General features: G+C 41.4%; 1 protein-coding gene across 2 annotated transcripts in view; it reads left to right on the top strand.

Annotated features, from left to right (window-relative positions):
* Positions 1-24318, top strand: part of MTOR (mechanistic target of rapamycin kinase) — a 64648-nt gene that overhangs the window by 38000 nt on the left and 2330 nt on the right. For both annotated transcript variants that reach the window (XM_051637324.1, XM_051637323.1), the window contains 27 exons: positions 327-466; positions 2922-3022; positions 3770-3885; positions 5184-5261; positions 5640-5747; positions 7614-7739; positions 8371-8502; positions 10626-10741; positions 11999-12116; positions 12886-13092; positions 13713-13813; positions 14085-14181; positions 14805-14903; positions 15473-15595; positions 16217-16399; positions 17055-17189; positions 17474-17648; positions 17889-18024; positions 18729-18876; positions 19574-19696; positions 20155-20237; positions 21503-21575; positions 22083-22157; positions 22647-22782; positions 23104-23169; positions 23865-23945; positions 24235-24315. In XM_051637324.1, coding sequence (XP_051493284.1) covers positions 327-466; positions 2922-3022; positions 3770-3885; positions 5184-5261; positions 5640-5747; positions 7614-7739; positions 8371-8502; positions 10626-10741; positions 11999-12116; positions 12886-13092; positions 13713-13813; positions 14085-14181; positions 14805-14903; positions 15473-15595; positions 16217-16399; positions 17055-17189; positions 17474-17648; positions 17889-18024; positions 18729-18876; positions 19574-19696; positions 20155-20237; positions 21503-21575; positions 22083-22157; positions 22647-22782; positions 23104-23169; positions 23865-23945; positions 24235-24315 — 3157 coding nt within the window. The remainder of the gene's footprint in view (positions 1-326; positions 467-2921; positions 3023-3769; positions 3886-5183; positions 5262-5639; positions 5748-7613; positions 7740-8370; positions 8503-10625; positions 10742-11998; positions 12117-12885; positions 13093-13712; positions 13814-14084; positions 14182-14804; positions 14904-15472; positions 15596-16216; positions 16400-17054; positions 17190-17473; positions 17649-17888; positions 18025-18728; positions 18877-19573; positions 19697-20154; positions 20238-21502; positions 21576-22082; positions 22158-22646; positions 22783-23103; positions 23170-23864; positions 23946-24234; positions 24316-24318) is intronic.

Here is a 24318-nt window from a genome sequence, read left to right as displayed (position 1 = left end):
TATTCACCCTTTTTCTCTCCAAAAATTAAAGCACCAGCTACTGAGGTATTATTTCAGTGACACTGAAGAGGGGATGATGTTTGATTGATCCCTCTGCTAAATCCTGAATTCATTGCTGTGCAGATTAAGCAATACTCTGGATTCCTGTTTTTGCACTAGCTTGAGGCTTTTATCTGTGTTGTAGAAGTCCACAAGGATGTTTAAAATAAAGGGCTGAGTGACCACCATAGGCACAGAATTCTTCAGGAAAAGCTGCAGTAGTTAATATAGAAAGGTGAGTTTTAATCCTGTTGTTTAATCTGATTTATTTCTTTTTTTCCTCTTAGGAAATTCAAGCAACCTGGTATGAAAAGCTTCATGAGTGGGAAGATGCTCTGGTGGCCTATGACAAGAAGATGGACACAAACAAAGATGATCCTGAGCTGATGCTAGGACGGATGCGTTGCTTGGAAGCTCTTGGTGAATGGTAAGAGGGGAATGCCTGAAGACTGAGGAAAATGTTGCCTTTTGAAATGGTGCCTAACTCTTCTCTGGATGCTGTTATCCAGGTGAAATTTATTTATTTGCCTGAATTTCTAGTTACTCTTGCTTACTTAATAGTTCGAGTATTCCCACTTGACTCTCCACTTTCCAGTGATTTCTCATGCTGTTCATTGCAGTCAGGATTGGTAATGACATCTCTAAGTCTTTTGGGATGGGCCATCTGCTAAGTTCTTCCTGAAAGAAAATCTGCAGTCTTGTGATCAACTCCATTTGTAACAAAGAAAGAACTTGTGAATAGAGGGGACCTTTCAGGAAACATTCACTGGGAACACTTGTCAAAAGCAATCATAAAAGGAGCTCATTGTGGCTGTCCTTTTTAAACTCTGATTAAAACCTGGGAGATTTCTGTATTCATTTGTGGTGGGACCTTTGCATGTCCAGAATGCATGGCCTTTTGCACCACTGTTAGTGAAGTTGCTTCCCAAGAGTCACCTGAGTGTAAGGTTGTGTCAAATAAAGTGCTCCCACTTTACAACCCTTTTGCTCATCCTGTAGATGCCAGAGTTTTTAATTATTACTCTTTTTTTAGCATTCATTAAGCGTTGCCTTTGTGGACATGAGGTATTTCAAACTGAGTTAAATGTATTGTCAACATGTAAATGATTAGAGCCAGTTCTTGTGAGAGGCTGAGCTGGTAGTGACTTCTAGCTTGCTGGTTAACTGGGGACCTCTGTTTTTCTCCCTGTTCACTTCAATTCAGAGAAGATAATTGGAGAAGGCATCCTGTTCACTGGAGCATGCAGTTCTGCCCAGGGGCATGTGTGATTTGGTCCAGGTTCTGCCTTTCTGCTGAACTTTTCATGTCATTAGAGCTCTCCCCTGATGGGTCCTGACGTGAACCCATGGGATGACAACAGTGAGGAGATTCCTCTTCACTAAAGTCATTTTACTGTTGGGGAGACAGAGCTGTTTGAGAAACCTAATTCTGACAGCATTTTTCTGCCCTTTTTATTTCTAGATGAGGGTGTGGCATGTTGGGCGTAGCTTTTGCAGTTAGAAAAATAGATCCTCTTAATGAGCATTTCTCAGTCACCTTTTCTAGGAGTAGGCAGTTCCCACCAGGGATTTAGGGAATTTCTCCCTCCTGCAGGATATGTCTTTGTGAAAAATGTCCTCTCTGAACCTCCTGCTTCTTCAGGGACAAATTAGAAAAGACTGCTTTTGTTCTGTGATGAGAAGTCACAGTCTGGCAGAGCTCTGTGCTTGCTGCTGAGCTGCACTCCCTCTCTGTGCAGATGTTCTGTACAACTCAGAAGTATCTTGGCAAAGTGCTGTCTGCTCCCTTGCAGCTGACTACAGAGACATCCTCCTGAGACTGAGGACCCCATGATTTGACTGCTGATACTCTTCAGTAGTGTTCAGCTTGACTATTTCTGCTGCTGGAGTCTGCTTCCCAGAATATGGCAGTTAATCTAGAACCAGTGCTACACAGCATTGTTATTTCAGTGCTCTGGGCAGTGATGTTCTGCAAGTACAGCCAAAACATCTTAGCCATTTGTCTCCTGATGTAGTTATGTCTGCAAGAGCCATACTCCTTTATTAGCATCTAGAGGTCCTGATTTACTGTTGTTCATAGATTTGGCTTGGTTTTTTTTTTTGTTTTGTGGGTTTTTTTGTTGTTGGTTTTTTTCCTTCTGGGCCATCAAGCTGTCAGAATGACTGTCTTGCCCGTGGCAGCCCATTGGTTCTGTTTGATTTCATCTTTCTTTTTGGTAGGGGAGAGGGTGACAGCAGAAAAGGCAAGCTGGCCTCCCTCACAGTTGGCAGCTGTTTTACTGCCACAGAGTATCCAGCCTGTGAAATTGTGGAACTGCAACACTCATAGTAATTGGTTTGATTAATGGAGCATTTGCAGTTGATTTAAAAGAAATACTTAAAAAATCCTGATGCTTCCTCTCTATTGGAGATGAAAGATTCAGATCTTGCCATGATAGTTCTTCATGCTAGGTTACAGCATTACTGATTCTCTAGCCTCTGTCTTCAAACTTGATGTTATGTTTATCAAAAATGTTTGACAGCAGGAGCTGTGCACAAGAGATTCAGGTCATATGTGGGTTTTGACTCTGCATTTGCAGAGTGGAGTTGACAGTTCAGTGTCTAAAATATATATTACTAACTGCTGAGGAACAAATGCAAACTTCTGTGTTTTCAAAGCATATTATGCCTTTAAATTATTTCCTGGTTGGAGGGTATTTGTCATTCAACTAGTGCAGCTGAGTTGGCCAGAGGAGAAGAATCTATTTTCCACTCTGTATAAAAAGGGTTTAAAAAGAACGGTGGGGCTGGTTGTCATCTTATCTGTGGAAAGTGGTTGTTTAGCAAGGTGGAATTCTCAGAAGGGGCTATTTTACTGACCAGAAATTGTGGATTCTTCTTAGGGGGCAGCTCCACCAGCAATGCTGTGAAAAGTGGACCCAGGTCAATGATGAAACTCAAGCTAAGATGGCCAGGATGGCTGCTGCTGCTGCCTGGGGTCTAGGTAACATATCCTTATGTGGTAGTTATGTGACAACCCACAGTCTGGAAGCACAGGTAGTTTTAACTTGCTTCAGAATTACAAAATGTCATAAATCTTTTTTGCTTAATTGGGCCCTTTTACTTATTTACATCAAACATAGCTCAGGCTTGAAATGAGATTAATGGAATTTCTCAGACTTGTGGCATATTCTTATTTACAAACTAGAACAATATCTGCTGAGCGTTGTAATAGATCTTGCCTGCTGAGTAGACTATCTTAAGTGGAATAAATACAGAAATGTTCCAAATATCAGTTATTCTGATAGCCAGATATTTACTAGAGAAACTTACAAATCACTTGCTGTCTGCCAGCCCTTGCTGAGAAGAATGAACCTTTTACTTTGTAGGACACCGATTCATTCAAATGTTCTGGAAATGTCAGCATTTCAACTTTTTCATCACAAGGGATGCAAGAACCTTTTCCATGAGGATAACAATTGCCTAGAAGAAAAATGTCTGTGCTTTTGCTTGTCTCTAACTCGTGCATGTATCCATACAGTGTCTGTGTATGTATAGATACAGTTTCTGGGTGTAACACAGTCTGTCCCTGCCAAAGACAAGCTGTAGGAGAGCTGACTGAAATGCAGAAGTGCCACACAGCAGTCACCCATTCAGGCCTGGGTGCTGGTGCCTCAGCACCGTAGCATAGTCCTGTTCTTATCCTGCAGAGAAGGCTGTTTTGTTACTGGGGGTGTCTGTGTCTCTGCAGGTCAGTGGGATAGCATGGAAGAATATACCTGCATGATCCCAAGAGACACTCACGATGGTGCTTTCTACAGAGCTGTGCTGGCTCTTCATCAGGACCTTTTCTCACTGGCTCAGCAGGTAATTATCCTCTTTGTTGGCTTTTCAAAACTTAGTTTAAGATGAGCTAGGCTATATTGCTGCATGGAAAGGCATGCTGTTTTAAAGCAGTTGGCTGTGAATTGCCCAGTAACCTTTTTCTATTGATGTATTAGACCTTGGTGATTGAGCTTATCTGGTATTACTGGAAACACAGCAGTGAATACATAGATAATGGTGGTGCAGTGCTGTGGTGGGTAAGAATGCTCTAGTCATTCTTAGGCTTCTTCACTTTTATGTCTGTGTTTTAGACAGTGCACAAAGAGTATCTTGGCAGAGGTTCCATTCTGCTGCTTGGTGAAAGGCATTCATGGCATAAGACACACATAAGATTCTTCATGGGTGTTCTGTGCAGTTCTGTCTGTTGCAGCCTTTTCTGTGAAGTACCAGAACTTTTCCTCTAATTTTTCTGGTAGCAGTGATAAACCTTAGATGAAGATGAGAAATCAAGGCAAGGAATGAATCTATTAAATGGAGCCACCCTGGTATGCTTGTTTGTCACAGAGGAGACTTTTTTCCCTCTGTAGATGTGGAGCATATTGTTCACTTTCCAGGGAAGCTCAAGTACCATTTCTGAGAATTCTGTGCTGAGTTGCCAGCTTTGGTAAAGCAGTAGTTCAGTCTGCTCTGTCAAAGCCTGTACATAGATTTTTGGGTGATGTGTACAGTAAAGTTAGCCAGGCATTCGAAGGGGCAGAGTTTGTGACTAACCTTTAACATTTTGAACAAGAAAAACTATAGATGAGAGATTATATAATGACTGGAACCAGAGCAGGATTTATTTCATGCTTGAGGAGCATGTCTTAGTTGGAGGAAGAGAAATGGAATTTGCTGTCCTGTAAAATTCATAAAAACCTGTTGGGTTACGTAAAGCAGTGAAAGCTATTTTCTGTCTTCATACATTATCAAGAGACATTTCTCAAGGCTTTTTTGTAACCCACTCTCTTCCACTAAAATGTGAACTTTTTCACTATAAATGTTATTAATGATGATTTCTACGATGACATTAGGATGAGAAATACTGCAAACTTTGATTTGGTAGAAAGAGAAGCTTCAGACTGGGTAGGTGATAAATGAAGCCCCCTTGGCTTTCCCTATCCCTGCCCTTGGACACTGTTTTCTTGTCAGTTCTTTCTATTGATAACATCCTTTCTTGCTTCTTGTTGGACAACGGGAACAAAGCCAGCTTTATTCACGAGATGGAACAGATACTGACAGTTCCAATGGTTGACTCTAGGTAAAATATAGCACCTTTGTCTCAATATCTTGTTTTATTTCAGTGCATTGACAAAGCCAGAGATCTGCTAGATGCTGAGCTGACTGCCATGGCAGGAGAGAGCTACAGTCGAGCCTATGGGGTAAGTGTCTACCTGGCAGCCTCCTTTCTCCTCCTTGCTGGCTCAGACTGTCTCTAGCAGCTGCATAAGACTCCCCAGTAGCCCTGGTGTCAAACAAGAAGGCCTGTGTAGGCCCACAAGCTCAATGGCTTTTGTTAGATAAGAAATACAACTTTGTAGGACAAATGAAACAGTGAAGTGAGCTCACCTCCCTCAAAAGAAACAAGAATTGACATTTATAAAGTTGCAATCAGCAGATTGCCTGGATACCAGGATATAGCAGTCGGTCCTTTACCTGTTGGGCAGCATATGTACTTAAGATTTTGATGCCAAAATACTGTTCCTTAATTATAGATTTGTTCTGTAGTGATTTGGATGGAATGTGATTGTTTCCTTCAGGCTATGGTATCCTGCCAGATGCTGTCAGAGCTGGAAGAGGTTATCCAGTATAAACTTGTACCAGAACGCCGGGAGATCATCCGCCAGATCTGGTGGGAAAGACTGCAGGTACCTCTCTGGAAAGATATGGAGATGCTGATGTGCTGGCATGAACAGTTTCCTTTCAAGCTGGTGTCAGGGCTCAGCAAATCTTCCCATTTCTCTTCCTTTCCCAGTAGCATCCATGTTTGCAGATCTGGGTTGTTTCACACTTTAGTAAGGTGATTGAAGTCTTGAAAATAAATGTGTACAGAATGGAGAAGCTGGTAACATCTCCAAGGCTGCCCATCTGCTTTGGACTGCACCTGGAAATACTGGTTTGGATGAGGCTGGTTTGAACTTTCTACCTGGCTGGCTGCAATGTAGGCTAAAGGGAACCCTGGAAAACTGGGCAGAGTATTTACATACTTCTTTTAAAAGATTGTCCTGTTCCTTTTTGACATCTTACAAGAACATTTCCAATTAATTAGCCTTGTCCTCTTTAAGAGACCTTTATCAATTCTGCTTTCCCTGTATTTGAAGATAAGGTTGTGCTTTTCTTACTCTGAACAGCAAAAATCCAAAGCACCTCTAAAGGTTTAAATGAACCAAATATTTTGAGACTATTTCCTTACAAGAGGCATCCCTACAGTGAAAGTGAACATCATCAGATGAAGCAGTACATACAGCAATACTGTTTAAAGAGGAGATTCCTGCAAGGGGAGGGTTGTGAAAAAAAAAAAAAGAATGGCATTTTTAAGGTAAAATGCTCTCATTATACCAAAGCTTGATACACTGCCTGGGGGGAGAATTTCTTCCTATGCAAAGTTCTTCACTGTGACTGCTACGTCTGCCTCCTTAGGAAAGGCTGTTGTTGCTGCATATGTTTTAGCTGTTTGGGAAACTGTGACAAAGCTTTTAGTCTTCCATCTGCATTCCTGTCTGGAAAGCTCAGGAGCATTCCACTGGGGTGGAGAAGCTGAGAGTGACAGGAAATGTAATGTCTGAATACAGCTGTTTATAGTCCTGAAACCTGTACATACAGTTCTTGCCCGTTTTATAGCTGTTTTTTAATAGTTTTTAACTGCCAATTGGATGATGGTTTTTTGGATATTAGTGAACAAGCTTTGCTTAGCTTCCCAGCCCTCAATTTTGGGGAAAAAGGGAAAGAAATAGATGCTTTGGTGCTTGCTGCCAATGGAAATCTTTTGTGTACCTCAAAACTAAGTCATCTCTGGATCAATATGAACTTCAGAGCATCACTGTTACCCTGAAGTACTTGACCACTGCAGCAAGCACCATTTGGTTGTTACTGTCCCTTCCACAATTCTCCTTGAAGCATCTTTGAATATTTGAAATGCAGCTTCATCCTGCTCTGATGGACCATGTTGTTGTGCCTCTCTCTTCAGACCTACTAGTACCAGACAGTGCTTCTACAAGCAGTGCAGCAGTTGGAGCTACAGTTTCTGGCAGAATGTCAGTTCAGTCATGCCAGCCTCTAAAGGCAACAACACATAGAAGGAGATGCAAGAAAAAGGGCAATAACAAAAATATCTTTGCAACTGTTTGGTTTTGTACCATCTCCATGTTGAGATGTGTCACTGTTTAATCCAAAAACAGGCTTTAAAACTAGGTTGAGAAGGTTTATAAAACTCTTGACTTGTTTCAGAATTGCACAGAGAGCTTTCTGCTTTAGAAGTTTTTCTCCTTTTTCCATTACAGGATGTGTTAGACTGCAAACACTGAGCTGGCAGCAGAGAGTAAGAGTTGAGGACTTAACCTTCTTCACACATTGCAGTGTTGAAAGAAATAGCCAGCTAGTTCCTAATGTTGGCCTGCTGTGAACTGTGTGTACTGAAGTCTCTGTCTTGGGAAAAGTCCCTGCAGATTGTGAATGAGGGCTCTGTGGAGCAGATTGGAAGTAAAACACAAGTTCTCTCTTCTTATTTCTCTCAGGGCTGTCAAAGAATTGTGGAAGACTGGCAGAGAATCTTGATGGTCCGATCTCTTGTTGTGAATCCTCATGAAGACATGAGAACTTGGCTCAAGTATGCCAGCTTGTGTGGCAAGAGTGGGAGACTGGTGAGCTCTATTAAGCTCTAACATCTACAGGAAGTTTTTAGATGATTGGCTTTGTCAGTGCTGCTTCACCCTTGAGCATTTCCAAATACTTCCATTGCCCAGTGGGATGGGCTCCCCTTTGCAGTCAGAGCTGTTGAAATACTGAAATTGTAACCAGCATAGAGCTCATGCCTATAGCCAAGGTTATTTTTGTGGGACTAGTATTACACCTGAGAGCCTCAGAGCCAATTTTTTCTTACATACTACACCTGAAAGTTCTTATACAGCCCTGTTAATTATTAATAATAGCGCTCTCTGCTAAAGCACTCATCAAATCTAGACTGTGATGTTGTTATTGAACATTACAATCCTGTTTCAACATTCACCACAAGATTTATTGTCAAAAATATTTGAAACAGAGACTTCACACTCTGCTGGCTTCTGAAATGAAAACCTAATGCTGGGATCCCAATGAAGACATATGGTTTATCCTGTGATACTCTTAGGAGTCCAGGGAGGTGTAATAAGGCTGCTTTGTTTTATCTAGAAGGTCAGGTGTTTTTTAGTGGTGAGCAATTATGCAGCCAATATGAAGTGGAGGTAAGAATGAGCATGTTTTAACCTGCTTTTTTTTCTTTGCAACTTTCTCCAGGCTTTGGCCCATAAGACACTTGTCCTGCTCTTGGGAGTGGATCCCTCTCGACAGCTGGATCACCCACTGCCCACAGTACATCCCCAAGTGACTTATGCATACATGAAACACATGTGGAAGAGTGCCCGTAAGGTACAAAGCAACATAGCACCTGTTTCATGGCTCAGGTTTTGTGTCATGCCATGCATGTTAGCTCTTCATAATCCCCACAGAACAAAGTCAAGGCTGAAGGCTTCATTTTTGCTCATCTGAAAAAGAGTAACTAATCCCTTTCCTGATTGTTATTCAGAAGATAAGCTTTCCATGTTTTCCTTTAAAACTCTGCAGTGACAGAGAAGGCCTGGCCCTAATTTTATATTCCTACATTATTTTTTATCCCCAAGGGATACAGCCAAGATTAGTGGTCAATAGTAGCTCTTCTCACCAGGATACTTACTGTGTAGGCTTGGTACTTGTTCTCCTGATCCACTGTTGTGATTGCCAGGTCTCCACTCTGTACCTATCTATGGCCAGGGTTAGGTTATCTATCAAAAGAGGGAAGTAAGGGGGGTTTATTACCAGTTTTAGAAAAGTATCCTGAACAGTTTGTACTTTATTGAAAATTTCTAACTGAAAGGCAGCTGAAAAGTACATAGGGTTTTGTCATGGGAAGAGTTTGGCTCCAAAGAGCCTAGGGTGAATGTTTTTGACATTGCAACACAGGGAGAATTTACATAATCAAATCCAGTAAACTCCAGACTGGATAACTTACCTTTTTTTAATATACATTAAAGCCTCAATTTATTCTCATATTCTGCCACATCTTTTTTTATTTTTCCTGTCTTTGGGATTGCCAGCATGGGAGCAGAGCCATTGCTGGGGGAACATTGCCATGACCTAACTATTTTTTATTTGAATTTCAAAAGCAGAAGGAACTGCTGATGAGGCCCTGGTTCTTTTGGCTTTGTAAAACTGTGTAATGGTCTCTTACTTTCTGCAGTAAATGACCCAAGAAGCATATGGGAGTTCTCTGCCTGCCTTTTGGAGTAAAAAGGAACTTCTCTGTGTTTGAGCTAAAGAAATAGATGGATAAAAGGCAGGAAGCTGCTGCAGTTGTAGAAAGCAGAATGAAAGAGGCACAAAGATTAAGGAGGTGGGGGAAGAGAATGTATCTAAAGTAAACTGGGGGTAGATGAGGCATTTCAGCTCAGGTGATTTTGGTCTCACTCTAAAGCAGCTCATTCCTGCAGTAAGCAAATTGGACTCTTAATAGCGTGTTCTGACGTTTCTGGCCTGAAATGACCTTGCAGATTGCAAGTGCTTTACTCTAATTGTTTCCAGTGAAGCATGCATACTTTTTCCTTAAAGCTTTAATTTCAGGTTTCTTACCCTGTAATTCTTCACAAGGAGTTCCAAAAAGAGTCTTCCCTCAGATTCTGGTAGTGCAAGTTGCTTTAGCACTACTGCCTTATGTCATCTTCTGGGGAAGGAGCGATGTACATCTGTACTTCCTGAACAACCTTAGGAGAAATCTAGACTTCTAATTTGTGGAAACAACTCAAAGTTTATGTCCTGTGCTGTGTACTGTAAGCCTAGAAAAAGCTGAGGTGTCAGGAGGGAAGATCAGGAAGCTGCAAGTTTTCCTTCAGGCATTATTTTCTTAAATTGTTTGTTTTTTTCCAGGCCGTATCCTATTGTATTCTCTGGATCTGTGATCCTATCTGTTATGGTAGTGACCTGGTCAGATATTGTTTGTAAGCTATGAACATTTGTTTGATAGTTGGAATTGCTGGACTGCCTTTAATATGCATCCTACATTGCAAATGAGACATCTCTATCGTGACTAGCATCTCACTCTGCAGCAGCAGTACCACGACCTTCTCTGCTGCTGAAGTTTTCTTCCCGTACAGGTGACCTTGTCACTGTGCCAGAGTTGAGTTCTTGCACATCGTAGCACAATGTTGGCTTGTGTTAGGGTCAGTCATGTTGTTTGTGTGACACGAAGGTGTGCCTGGCATTGGAAGGATGCAGGTGTTTGTCCCTCAGTGCAGCAACTCAGTGGCCAGATTTCTGAGACATCAAGAACCTCTTCATTTATTTGGCGCTACATATGTAGAGCATAAAGTGATTTTAGAGTGATGTAAAAGTCTAAAAGGCTTTGAAAGAAAACAAAACTGTTGGATTTTTTTGCTTTCAGTTATTTTCACATTGTCTTCCTGTCTTGTGAAGCTGTACTTAACCCCGTGGTCCTTAACACAGTTGTCATCCCCTTGCAGATCGATGCGTTCCAGCACATGCAGCACTTTGTGCAGACCATGCAGCAGCAGGCACAACATGCTATTGCCACTGAGGACCAGCAGCACAAGCAGGAGCTCCACAAGCTCATGGCACGGTCAGTACCTGGTCCTTTGGCTCCCTTTGGCCATATCGTGAAACTGATGGCTTTCCTGAGGTTGCAGAGTCCCTGCAGATGACACATTTCATTCAAAGCCCCATGCTTTGATTCAAAAGAACAGGGGATTTCTCAGTTAACTGTTAGAGACCTATTTGGTACTACATTCTTTCCTAACATCTAATTTCAGTAAATGTTACTGTGACACACGAGCATCAGCACTTCTGTGTGTTGCTGGTGATCTTTTTCCAGCACTGTGTCTTACTGGCAGAAGGCAGAGCTCTCAGGGATAGCAATTTCTTTGGATTTCAGGAAATCCAGTCAGTAGGAAAGAAACCCTTCCCATATCCTTGGCACATCTGTGCTTGGCAGCCTGTTAATAAAACAGCAATAGGTGCCCATCATGTGATGGTCTTTTAAAGTGCTGTTGCATTTAAAACACATCATAAAATCTCCATTTTCCTCTGTGGATCTGGAGATGCCAGATCAGTTGTTCCCAATTTAAAGAAGGAATTGCTTGGTGCTTACTACTGAAGGGTTGGTTTTTTCATTTTTTTTTTCAGGGAGCCTGGCACTTAATTTGCTTATGTGAGAATGGGAGCTTGATAATGGAATTGTTTTATTTCTTTCAGCTTGACTATCACAGAAGTCAAATTAGTAATGAGCTGTGCACAATGTTTTTCTTGCACAATACCTCTGGAAAACTCAAAATACAGACAGGGCAGCTGTGTAACTGTGGTATTTAGAGCCTGCTGATGGGGCAAAGTGTTAAGCTCTGCACAAACCTTCACAGCCCCACCCTGCTGCAGTAAAAATATGTTGTTTTTCCTTTCCTCTGGGAGGGGATGGCTTAATGGGGTTCTGGCTCAGGGGAAAAGCAGTTACTCTGGATTTTCACTGTTTGTGTTCCCTCCAGATCAAGTATAGCTGGCCAGCACCTGTGCTGTGTGCTTTTCATCAATACTGGTGAAGTCTTTTGATGCTACTGTTAGCTAATTCTTGCATTTATTCTATAATTTATATAAATGAAGAACAAAGCTGGACCCTCACCTTTCCCCCTAGAAGTTAAGCCATTAACTAGTTAGCTCCACACTCACAAGCAGGGTGTAGCTGTTCTGAACCTTCCATGTTCTGCACTCTGCAGCAGAGGCTTGCTGGGTGGGTTTACCACATGAAACAGCTTTCAGACTTCACAAGTCTGCCTCTTCAGTTGTTTTCATTCTGGATTCTGAGTCAATAATACCTTTGGTTAACCAGGTGTTTCCTGAAACTGGGTGAGTGGCAGCTGAACCTGCAAGGCATCAATGAGAGCACCATCCCCAAAGTCTTGCAGTACTACAGTGCTGCAACAGAGCACGATCGCAACTGGTACAAGGTCAGTAAAGAGCAGCTTCTGGACACATCCCCTACTACAGGAAGGGGAGATGTTCATAGGAAGCTATCCTATAACTATCTGCCTTGTTACTGTAAGATTAAAAAAGAAACAGAGAAAGCAGCCCAAGGCAACCATGAGATTCTTGTTTAGAATTTTATCTGGCTGGTAAAACTTGTTCACAGTTCAGTTTCTATTCTTGCTTTTGGGACTTCTCTCCTGTCAATTGACAGTGAAGGAGAGAGGATAATATACATGGAAAAATTTAACTTACTCTGTAAACTTAAACTAGGAAAGTAGCCTTGTTGCTAATTCTCCAAAGAACTTTTGATTTCAGGGTTATGAAATTTCAATTAATATTTGGTGTCAGATCTTCTCTGGGGCAACCATCTCCTGCATTTCTTCGTGTTATACCTCCCCTGGTCCTAACATACTAATCTCCATTTAAAGCTTTGAAAAAATAAGGTGTATGTAGATAGAACATGGTTTAGTTTTTACTGCAGAGCTCCTTTGCCTTAAATATCCAACAGGGAACTCCTGGCTAAGAATTCACCATGATGTTATTTAAGATAATAAGGCAGTTAAAACTGCAAGTGATTAGAGGAAGCAAAGCACTGTGTTGTCTGCAGGGTGTTACTTGTTACTCTTGTCTGTGAGCTCAGAACTAAGTTGGGTTATTACCTCTAATAATTATAAAGTAGAGGTTGCAGAAAAGATTTTTCTTCCTTCAGGCTTTGGGTTTTCCCCCCCCCCCCCCCTCTCTTCTTGGCAGGCCTGGCATGCCTGGGCAGTGATGAACTTTGAAGCAGTGCTTCACTACAAACACCAAAACCAGGCCAGAGATGAGAAGAAGAAACTGCGTCACGCCAGCGGAGCCAGCGTCACCAGCGCCAACACCGAGGGCAGCAACAGTGAGAGTGATGCAGAGAGCACAGAGAACAGCCCCATCCCATCCCCAGTGCAGAAAAAAGTCACTGAGGTGCCCTGCCTCCCTGCTTCTGTTGAGAGACTGGTACTTAGTGCTTAGACACAGGAAAATGTTGTGGCAGAGAACAAGTTACTATGTGCACCTGGCTTGAGGAAGCTGTCTGTAAGATATATATATATATATGCTCATAGCTTACAGCACAAGAAGATAGGTTAGGTTAACTCAGTCTTAAGGGAAGAGGACTACATTAATGCAGATGTTTATATGTTAGCTCCGAACTAAAACAAAAGCTTGGATGGCTGTAAGAGGTGATACAGTGTGCAGTAACAAGTTCTGCTGTTTAAGCCCTTTGTGGAAGACTGAAGAATCTCTTACCAGTTCTAGTAGGGTTGTAGTTTTTAGGCTGCTTTGCTGCCCCTCAGTACAAACTGAAGTATAAAACCTGCTTCACAGTATGTTCCCTGCCAGGCTGAAAGACCTGTGTGTAGTCAAGCAAAACATAAATTCTAGGAGCCACATGTCCTGTGAGAAGTATGAGCAGAAGTTAGCAATAATACAGATTAGATCTACTTTCCCACCCATTTCTCTCTCTCTTTCCTCTTGCTAAGCTTAGGATTCGTGTAGACTGATGCACTTGAGTAGAACTAATGCAGCAATTTTCATTCCAAAAGGATTTATCCAAGACCCTCCTGATGTACACAGTCCCTGCTGTCCAGGGTTTCTTCCGATCCATATCTCTGTCTCGAGGAAACAACCTGCAAGACACTCTGAGGTACATAATAAAGCACATAGTAAATGGTAAGGGTAAGGGCACATGGTTTAAGATTAAGTAGAACCTGTTTCAGCTCTTTTTGTTATGGCCAAGCTGAGGGAATGCTTCAGTCCAAGCTAATTTATGTTAGGTGGATTAGACCTTATCCTGCTGTTTCTAGTTTCTGGGAAGATGAGTCCCTTGTAAGTGGGTTTGAAGATACTGACTGGAATGTTTTGGGTGGTTTTTTTTTCATTCCTAACTCTTTTTCAATTTTATTTCTCTTAAAAAGAGTCCTTACTCTGTGGTTTGACTATGGCCACTGGCCTGATGTGAATGAGGCTTTGGTAGAAGGAGTCAAAGCAATCCAGATAGACACGTGGCTGCAGGTAAGGAACACAAAGGGCTCAAACAAATCTCAGTTCTTTTTGGGGCTTGGGGATTTGTTAACAAGATATCTATGATGATCCTTTTCTAAACAGTCCTCTTTAGTGTATGGTGAGAGCAGTGTGCAGTACAATTTGTAACTGATTTAACAGGTATCTTGAACAGAGACATAAGAAACATTCTTGCATTCATTTCTGTATTTATATGCAGATTAGTGCATATGAATGAGAAAGAATGAAAACGTTTAAATTGAAGATGATGTGATTAGGTTGTGATGAAGTATAAAACACCACTGTGCTGCTGTTAGGTGATTCAGACAGTCCATTTCAGGATTGCTCTGTAGAATGACTCTTGTAAATTAAAGAAAAAAGGCTTTCTTTCTTATTTGGGCATTATGCTTCAAGACACATCTTACTCTTTCCACAGAAGGATCCCATAACAATTTTGCACAGAACACTTGTCATCTCACTGAGTTGTTCTGTGTTTCTAACACTGTTTGGAACTTTGTGTTGTTCTCTGCCCATCTTAAAAATAAGTGGTGGGCCTCTCTGTATCCTTTAGAGCCTGTGAGGTCTCTAGCAGAGGACAGAACACGGGTATTTATCCTACTTATCCTTACCACTAGGTTATCCCTCAGCTCATTGCAAGAATTGACACCCCTCGGCCACTAGTAGGACGTCTCATCCATCAGCTCCTCACAGATATCGGGCGGTACCATCCCCAGGTAAGCTTGTGCTTAGAGGAGGAATTTCCACAGACTGACAGGGAGCCAGTTAAGGCATTTCCTGTGTTCCATTTCACCTAGCCCAGACACCTGCCCTGGAAGTCACAGCAAGTGAGGATGGGGACTGTTTCTGCTGCTGCTTCTTTCACCTCGGCATTGTTCACTTATCAATGGAAGGAAGAGGTGATTGAGCCATGCAGCAGGGGAAGCTCTCTCTGTCTAACAGGATAGTGGGGAGTGCAAATCACCTTCTTAAATCTCATTAAGTGACTTCTAAGAGGCTGCCCCACAGACAGTTTATCTGAATTCCTTCCTACAATATAGAAAATGACAAAATGCTAAAACCAGATTTCTGTTGTTCCAGTTTGATACAGGCTCTCAAGCCATTCTGCTACTCCATGAGTTAATCTTGTAAGCTTTTCAGATGGGAAGACTTTTGAAGAGCAAATTCCTATCACCTCTTCCCAGAAGCAAGCTTGTCTTCTCTTGTCTAGCCCTGAGGCTCTTATTTATGAATGCTTTGCTCTTCTGTGTGACTCTAAAATCTTATTTGTTTATGTCCCTTGTAGGCTTTGATCTATCCTTTGACTGTGGCCTCTAAATCCACAACCACTGCTCGCCACAATGCTGCCAATAAGATCCTGAAAAACATGTGTGAGCACAGTAACACTCTGGTGCAGCAGGCAATGATGGTGAGTGTGCCATGAAAAGTATTTATTGTATTTCAGGAATGGAGGTACCACAGGTATAACAACACTGAATGACTATTCATTGTTAGTTTTGTTCAAGCACAATTAATTTGGTGTTTGTTTGGGGTTTTTTCATTTGGAAGAAGTTACAGTATTAGTATAATTTCAACAGAATCCTTTAATTTCTAAGGACCATAACATTCAAACACTGAGTTCTTTCTGAGTTCTCCTGATGAACAAAATCAAAGAAATAAATGAAGAATCATTGTTTCATAAAGAAATACTTATTTCTCAATGAGAACTGGAAACAAAAATTACCAAGCATAGCATGGAAAGAGTGATTTAGTTCATTGACTAAAGATTTTTATGAGTACAGGAAAAATAATGCTTTCAGGCTAAGCTACACAAGTATATAGAAAATTTAAAAGGAATAAATAAGGTAAGAAAAGCCTGATCAGCTTCTTGCAGAAGAAAATGTAATAGCACTGTGGGAATTCCTGTGGCTCCCTCTAGCTGCCGGCACCAAATACTTCATAATCATTAGAGAAGAAAGTAGTTTTGCCTTTGTGAGGCAGTGAACAGATTTTTGTTAGGTATTTACTCTTTTTTCCTGTCCTAAAACAGGTGAGCGAAGAGCTAATCCGTGTGGCCATCCTGTGGCATGAGATGTGGCATGAAGGCTTGGAAGAAGCATCTCGTCTGTACTTTGGAGAAAGGAATGTGAAGGGAATGTTTGAGGTGCTGGAACCACTTCATGCAATGATGGAGCGTGGGCCACAGACTTTGAAAGAAACATCCTTCAATCAGGTATCAGAAATGGCCAAGAGCATAACCTGTGGCATGCTCTCAGCAGCAGGACACCTGCCCTAGATGTGCCACTAGGACCTTTGCAGTCTAACACAAAGAGTAAATCTCTTGGGACTCCTTATGGTAGTTGCAGACTTTGTTATTGACATTTATCTTCAGACCTGTATTGCTTTGGGTCACTAGAGAACTGCAGGGGCCCTGGTGGTGCAGATTGCCCTGGAATCTTATGTCAGCTGGGTGTCTGATGGGGTCTGAGAACACACAACTGCTCTGCAGTTAATTCTTCTGAGTCCAGCCTGCTTTGCCTCATGGTAACCACTAGCTCAGACAGCAGAGATGGCTTCTGTCAAGCCAGCGAAAGGAATTCATTTGAGCTTGTGAGCCTTCTGTTACAGGGTAACTCTGTTCATTCTGTTCCCTCCTATCATGAAATCTTTTTGTGAGCAACATAGTATAATAAACTCAATGCATGCCTTGGATTTAGGAATTCCTGGATCTTTAATTCCAATATGCCATAAAAGTGTGAGCTGAAGTATTTGTAGTGCGATTTGAAACTAGACTCTGACACCGTTTGTAGGTATTAAGTGGTCTCTGCCTGTTGCACTATAGTCTTGTGGAAATTGTTTTCTTTTCTTGTTTCTCATTTCCTCCCTAGGCCTATGGCAGAGATCTAATGGAAGCTCAGGAATGGTGCAGGAAGTACATGAAATCAGGAAATGTCAAAGACCTGACTCAGGCTTGGGATCTCTATTACCACGTGTTCCGGCGGATCTCGAAGCAGCTGCCTCAGGTAGGGGGAGAGTCACAGTTCTGTTGTGGATCTTACAGTGCAAGCTGTCAACACCAATCTCTGTTTCACATTTTCTCTTATTCAAAACATTCAAACTCAGTATTTTGCAATGTTTGCATATGATTTGCTGCAAGTTTGCTACTTAAGCAGCACCTCCTGCAAGCATCTGAAGGACTGATCACTGACTGAACTGCTCTTAGTGCCTCGACAGCTTGAACTTCTCAGATGTTTCAGTGAGATTTAACTGAAATGCTGAAGGGTTGTATTTATTTGGATTTTGGCAGCTCACTTCTTTGGAACTCCAGTATGTATCACCCAAACTCTTGATGTGCCGGGACTTGGAATTGGCAGTGCCAGGAACATATGATCCCAACCAGCCCATCATACGCATTCAGTCCATTGCACCCTCTCTGCAGGTCATCACCTCCAAGCAGCGGCCCAGGAAGTTAACATTAATGGGTAAGAGAGAGCAGTTTTCACTTGGCTAGTCTAGTATTTAAGCAGTTGTTATTTTGAGGTCAAACTGCATGTTTACCAGGTAAAACCTCTCCAATATTTCTCTCACGTGAGGTGTTTTAGTGGTCTGGTCAGCCCAACTGCCACACTTACCAGTTCTTGGTGAATATGTGTGTAAATATACTCTTGTCTCTCTGTTCAGCAAGACTACACTTTTTTTTTTTCCTATTAATTCTTTTACAGGAAGCAATGGGCATGAGTTTGTGTTCCTTCTGAAAGGTCATGAAGACCTTCGCCAAGATGAAAGAGTGATGCAGCTTTTTGGGTTGGTCAACACTCTGCTGGCAAATGACCCAACTTCTCTTCGTAAAAACCTCAGGTGTGTGGTCTGGATAATTGCTGATGTGCTTATGCACAAGTGACACCTACCTAGGTGAGGTTTCCAAGTTGGCAGAACCAGCTGGTTTGTGAGGAAATGGTGAATCTTGGAACCAAGTTAATTTAAAACAAAAAAATTACAAGAAAAAAAAAAAGAAACAACAACTCACAGTATTCAAACTTGGAAGGAATGTATCCTGATGGGAGAGTTTGTTTAGTTTCTTTGAAGTCTTATCTCTTAAATAGTTATGGTTGTTGAGGCAACTACTGTTTCAAGGTAGATTGAGCACTGCCTTAAGAGTCTAAGAACAGGGGAGGTTTTGTCAAGCACTTTTTCTTGTAGTCATGGAACAGCTTGGTGAATAGTCCTTGACTGCAGTTCTGTGCAGTGTCTTTCAAGCATGAACATATTAAATGTCATGTGCAAATAATAGTTCATCAAGGGTGACATAAGCTGTACCTTCTGAAAGCAGTCCTTTAGTGAAAACCATAGAGCTTGGAGAGTGTCTGTAGACAATTATCTGACAGTATCTGTCCAAATGGATGTTTCAGGTCTGTGTGGAAAGAAGAAAAGCCACTACTGACAAAGCAATCTGGATCAGAATCAGATTTAGTAGCAGTTGTCTTAAGCTGTCTTAAGTGTCTCAAAATGTATCCACAGCATGCATCAATTTGAGCTCTGATTCTCCCATTTTTTTCCTGTAGCATCCAGAGATATGCTGTGATTCCCCTGTCTACAAATTCAGGCCTGATTGGTTGGGTGCCCCACTGTGACACACTTCATGCCCTCATCAGAGACTACAGAGAGAAGAAAAAGATCCTGCTCAACATTGAACATCGCATCATGCTGAGGGTAAAGGGCAAAGCTGGCAGAGTTCTGGCACATTCTTTTAGGACTCCAGTGTCTTAATGAAGAATAATGTTGTTCTTTGCCTGTTTCCTGATTGTTATTGGTACAAGTAGTAAGTGCAAAAAATACCAGTAAAAGATCTAAAATGCTACCAAGAGGTAAAACTGGCCATATGCTTTATTTGCTTTTCCTTTCCTGTGTCAGCAGTGACCACAAGTTCTTGCCATCTGGTGACTAAAGTATGTTTGGAATTCTGTGTGGCTGTGATGTGCCTTGTAAAAGGTGCCATGCTGCTGGCATTTGCAAACATAGTGTCTAAGCAACAGGGCCAAAATTAGAGTGGAGCAACTGAATATTACTAGAAGAGCTGGAATTGCCTGCCAAAAAGTAAAATGTGGGCCAACCAAAAACTTATTTGGGTAATGGTTTTTGAAACATAACTACTTTTGCAGTATGTTAATTAAATGTGGCTCTGAACTACTTTTTGGATGCTAAATCATTTGCCATCCCATTTAAAATGAATTCTTCACTGTTGGGTGGTCATCTCACTGTGTTTGGAAACACACTGGTCAGTCTACACCTAATTTCAGTATAAGCTTGATATGAAATTATTTGTGATTTCTGTGTTTCTCATAGTACAACTAGGGACTACTGGAGGTGTTTTTTGTTTAAGTTGCTGAGTGTCACTTATCAATTTTAGATGGCTCCAGATTATGACCACCTGACTCTGATGCAGAAAGTAGAAGTATTTGAACATGCTGTCAATAACACAGCTGGGGATGACCTTGCCAAACTGCTGTGGTTGAAAAGTCCAAGCTCAGAGGTGAGTTCAGCACCTGTAGTGGCTTGTGTTTGGCAATTAGCATAATGGAGAGTTGCCTTCCCTGCAGAGTGAGTGGGAGATGGTGTTTATTCATCATAAACTCCAGATGAATCTCTGCAGAACCTGTGTCCACACGTGTCCCCTCACAAGGGGCCTTACAAGGCTCAGATCACAGTGGCTGCAAGGATGCAGTCCAGAGTACAAGACTGGAGACTGAACCTCCATATACTGTGCATGGGGAGAGGAAAACAGGAGCCTCAGAATATGTTAACGATTTAAACATCTAATTCAAGGCCACAGGATGTTTGAACCACCCTCAGGCTTATGGAGTGTATTGAACCTGAGCATATCAGAGTTTAGCTTTGTGGAAATGGCAAGTTGTTGATGTATAAATTAAAATATAATCTGGAAGATGCAACATGCCTGCCTGGCTATTTCTGTTTTGTCTCCACTTGTAGGTGTGGTTTGACAGAAGAACAAACTACACCCGTTCACTGGCTGTGATGTCAATGGTTGGGTATATTTTGGGCCTTGGGGACAGGTAAGTGAAACTGTGAAGGTCCCTTTTAAATAAAGCACAGACTGTGTAGGCCTGTCAGTTCATTCCCTGGATCTGTCTTTATGAGAACATCTTTCATTGTGGTTCTTGTGGAGTTGTAATGACACCATCTTTCAGGACCTAATTGTGCTGCCACTATTTTCAGCACTGCAGGCAAGAGAGGTAGGGCTGGTGTATCTTGACTACAAGGAGGGAAGCAACATGATCAGGTTTTTTTGTTCCCTGAAGCAGCAAAAAGAAATCCAGAATGTGTTTAGTGGCAGAGATCTTCTGAGTCTCCCTCCAAATGAGTTCAGCAACACGACTTATTTTACATACCTTTTTGCCTGGTGGCTTTTTATGCTGTGAAGCAGGAGCCTCTAGTTCTGTGTATGTTCACAGCAGTTGGCAGACACGCATGAAGTCCCCATAAATACTCCCCAGATGCTCTGGTTTAAAACAAATGAAAGGTAATGTTGGTTTAGCTATTACTTCATGTGGTGCTTTTTCTGATCTGCAATGCAGACATGTTCTGGAGGGAAGCATGTACAATCCAAATGGATTGGGCAAATAATAAAAAAATAAAATAAAATGAACAAGTGTTTGATTTAGTCTATGGCTTTACTGTCAAAAAGGGACATCACACCTTCCAAAACACAATGTATTTTAGACTTACGGTCTGTACTGCAAGAACAGATAAACCCTCTCATGTTTTCACGACAAAAGCTTTTATTCCTAAACTGAAAGAGCTTTATAATGAAATTGTGAACCTTTGGAAATTGAATGACAAAAAAAGTGAAGCAACTCAGCATGAATAGCAGCAGCAGCTCTGCATTTTTCCTAGTCTGGATTGATTCACTTCTGGTGGTAATCCAATTTGCAATCCTTCACCTCTAGCATAATTCATTACATTTTTCTACACTGAAAAAAAAGGAAAAACATTTAAAATGTAGAAAAATTAATCCTGATTGAAAAATAAATGTTCATACCCAAGAAATGTACTGATGGTGCTGGTACAATAGATTGTTTGTCTTCCCAAGTGAGAAGGTCTCTAACTCCTGAGAGGTAATTACAAAAATAATGTGATAGATGCACTGTCAGGAAGCTATTCTGTTCATTCTGAGATTGAAGATCTCAGACAAGCAGGCTGTCACTGGCTGTTCTTGTTCATGAAGATAAATAGAATTTCAGACTGGAGCTGCTGTGATTTACTTCGGGTTTTTATAATGGTCTCTCAACCTGTTTTTTCTCCTACTCCTTCATCAAAGGCACCCCTCCAATCTGATGCTAGACAGACTGAGTGGCAAGATCCTGCATATTGACTTTGGGGACTGTTTTGAGGTAAATCTTTGTATTTGGACATGAAATGTCCTATAATTTTTCATATTTCCTGGTGGAACAGAAAGGAATCTATAAGTCATGACAAACTGAACCTTGGAGTGTGATCCTGGGCAAGCCCTTTGGCTCTCTTGGGCTCTGCTTTACCTACAGGCAAAATGAAAGTAATAGATGCTTCGTCTCACAGGCATGTCTTGGGGATTAGCTGAGCACTGAACAAGCAGAGGAGTGCTAAAGTCACTTTTCCATAGAATTTCTTGGCACAATTTAAGCTGCTGATGGGCAGTAGGTGTTACTTGACACTAGCAGCTGAGCACATGCTGGAGTTTTCCCTCTGTTACCGAGTTAATTATCTAATTTGTGGAAAATTAGGAACATAAAGGTGGGACTTTATTTCCTATTTGGAATACAGCCTTCAAGGTTGTAGTAAAAAAAAAACCCCAGTACTTATTAACTCTTAGAGAATAAGTTAGCTATTAATTTACTAATTCAACATCATCATCTTTTAAGGTTGCAATGACAAGAGAAAAATTCCCTGAGAAGATCCCATTCAGGTTAACAAGGATGCTGACCAATGCTATGGAGGTAAGCATCCCCTCTTTGGTATGAGAGGGATTATTCCTAGGGAAAATGGCACTCATTTCTCTGTTTTCCTGTATTTCTCTCTCCTCCTTAACAACCAGAGGTGTTAATATTTCAGCTGTGTTTCCTGTGAGTTAAAATATCTCCTGTAATCTTTACAGCAGATTGCAGTGGAAATTAACTGTTTAATTGATGCAAAAAAACCCCCAAAAAAACAACAACCCAACAAACCCTGAAATTCCTACACTTCCTTAGGCCTTCCTTAGTTCCCTCATTTCAAAAAGCTGTGAAATGTCACAGCCCCTGGTGTTTCACAAAGACCGTCATGATGGCAGAAGAGCTGCTTAGTTGGCAGTGAAGGTCTCTCTTGTTCTTTAATGAGCAAAGCACAATGAATTGCAGGTCAAAGCACCAGCCACTCCCTGGACATCAGGGTTGGAGGTGTGTGGTGAAGGAAGCAGCATGGTTGATTGACTTCTTTCTCTTCCGAAGGTGACAGGCCTTGATGGCAACTACAGAATCACCTGCCACACGGTGATGGAAGTTCTGCGCGAGCACAAGGACAGTGTCATGGCTGTGCTGGAGGCCTTTGTGTATGACCCGTTGTTGAACTGGCGGCTGATGGACAGTAAGTGATGCTGAGAACACAGGGACAGCCAGAGAATAATCAGTCTTATTTCATACAAGAAACCCAGAGCTTGAAATGCAGGGTCTGTTTGAAGACATTCTGATGAAATTACCACAGTGGTTAAAATCCTTTTGCCCTTAAACACAGACACAAGCTACGAGCAAAACTTCTTGGGTTGGTTTTATGTTAGTTTTCATCAGGAGATGGAAAACTGTTTTCAGGTGTCATAGAATCTGGAGAAGGATTTGTATTGTTTGTGGACAAATTTGCTGTGAAACACAAACTCCAGGTCATACTTTTCAACTCCTTATCTTCTTGCAGCAAATACAAAGGGCAATAAACGCTCACGAACAAGAACAGACTCCTACTCAGCCAGTCAGTCAGTAGGTGAGTAGAAAAGGTGTTGCATGGCCTGAATGTTTGGAGTGGTTTGTTTGGTTTTTAGCAGTGCACAAGGCTGGGTAAATATTTTCAGTCCTCTTCTCAAAAGCAGAGAGATGAGCAGCTTATTATCATTAGCTTTGTGACTGGAAGTGGGGAGTTCAATAGTTTGGCTCAAAAAGCAGATGCTCCTTGACAGTTAGATGAATACCCTTCTAGAGCACACACAAACTGATGTGATCCAAGGTATCACTGATAGATGATAGTTAATTACTTAGCTGATAAATGTTAGTGTGCAAAACCTGACATGTAGTCATCTGAGTCAATGTTGAGAGCATTGCTTTGGATCTTAGCAGTTGTTTGCTGTTGTACTGCAGATCAGAAAGTTTTCATGTGGAGAGCTCTACAAATAAACATACTTATTTTATTGTAATTTTAGGTTAATTATACATAATTTCAGAGTACCTTTCAATTGCACTTCGGGATCAGATGTTTCAGGATGTTAGCAGGGTTAAAACAATGATTGCTCCTGTGATGTGCTTCCCTTAGTGACTGAGCTAAGTGAGACACTTGGTCACAGTGACACATGCTTTTCAAATGAGATTATTAACAGTCTTGTTAATCTTTCCAGAAAAATATTACTTTATCTGCTTCTCAGTTTCAAGTTTATGCTCTTAACATTTTATTTTTTTTTTCAACAGAAATGTTGGACAGTGTGGAATTGGGTGAGACAGCCCATAAGAAAACTGGGACCACAGTGCCTGAATCCATCCATTCCTTCAGTAAGTTTCACTGTTGTTTCTTTGCTGATGCAGAAATGGTTCTTAGATCAGAAAATTTCAGCATGATCCAGACACATCAGATGGGACAGATACAGTTCCTTATCAGCATAAATGAGGAATATAATTAGCTGTGTTCTCTGTTCCAAAGGGTGACAGAAAATGTACCTGTAGCTGAGTTTGGTCTCAAAATAGTATTTGTGGTGGTTGGGAAGGGCAGATGTAACAGCAGTACACATTCCTTTCTTTTTCAGCTGAATTCCTAATTATCTTTCCTACTTCTGTCTTCTAGTAGGAGATGGTCTAGTGAAGCCAGAAGCTCTGAATAAGAAGGCAATTCAGATCATCAACAGAGTTCGAGATAAGCTCACTGGTG

This window comes from Apus apus, chromosome 20 (genome assembly GCF_020740795.1).
Source record: "Apus apus isolate bApuApu2 chromosome 20, bApuApu2.pri.cur, whole genome shotgun sequence".
NCBI lineage: Eukaryota > Metazoa > Chordata > Aves > Apodiformes > Apodidae > Apus > Apus apus.
This window is presented reverse-complemented; position numbering and strand designations above follow the sequence as displayed.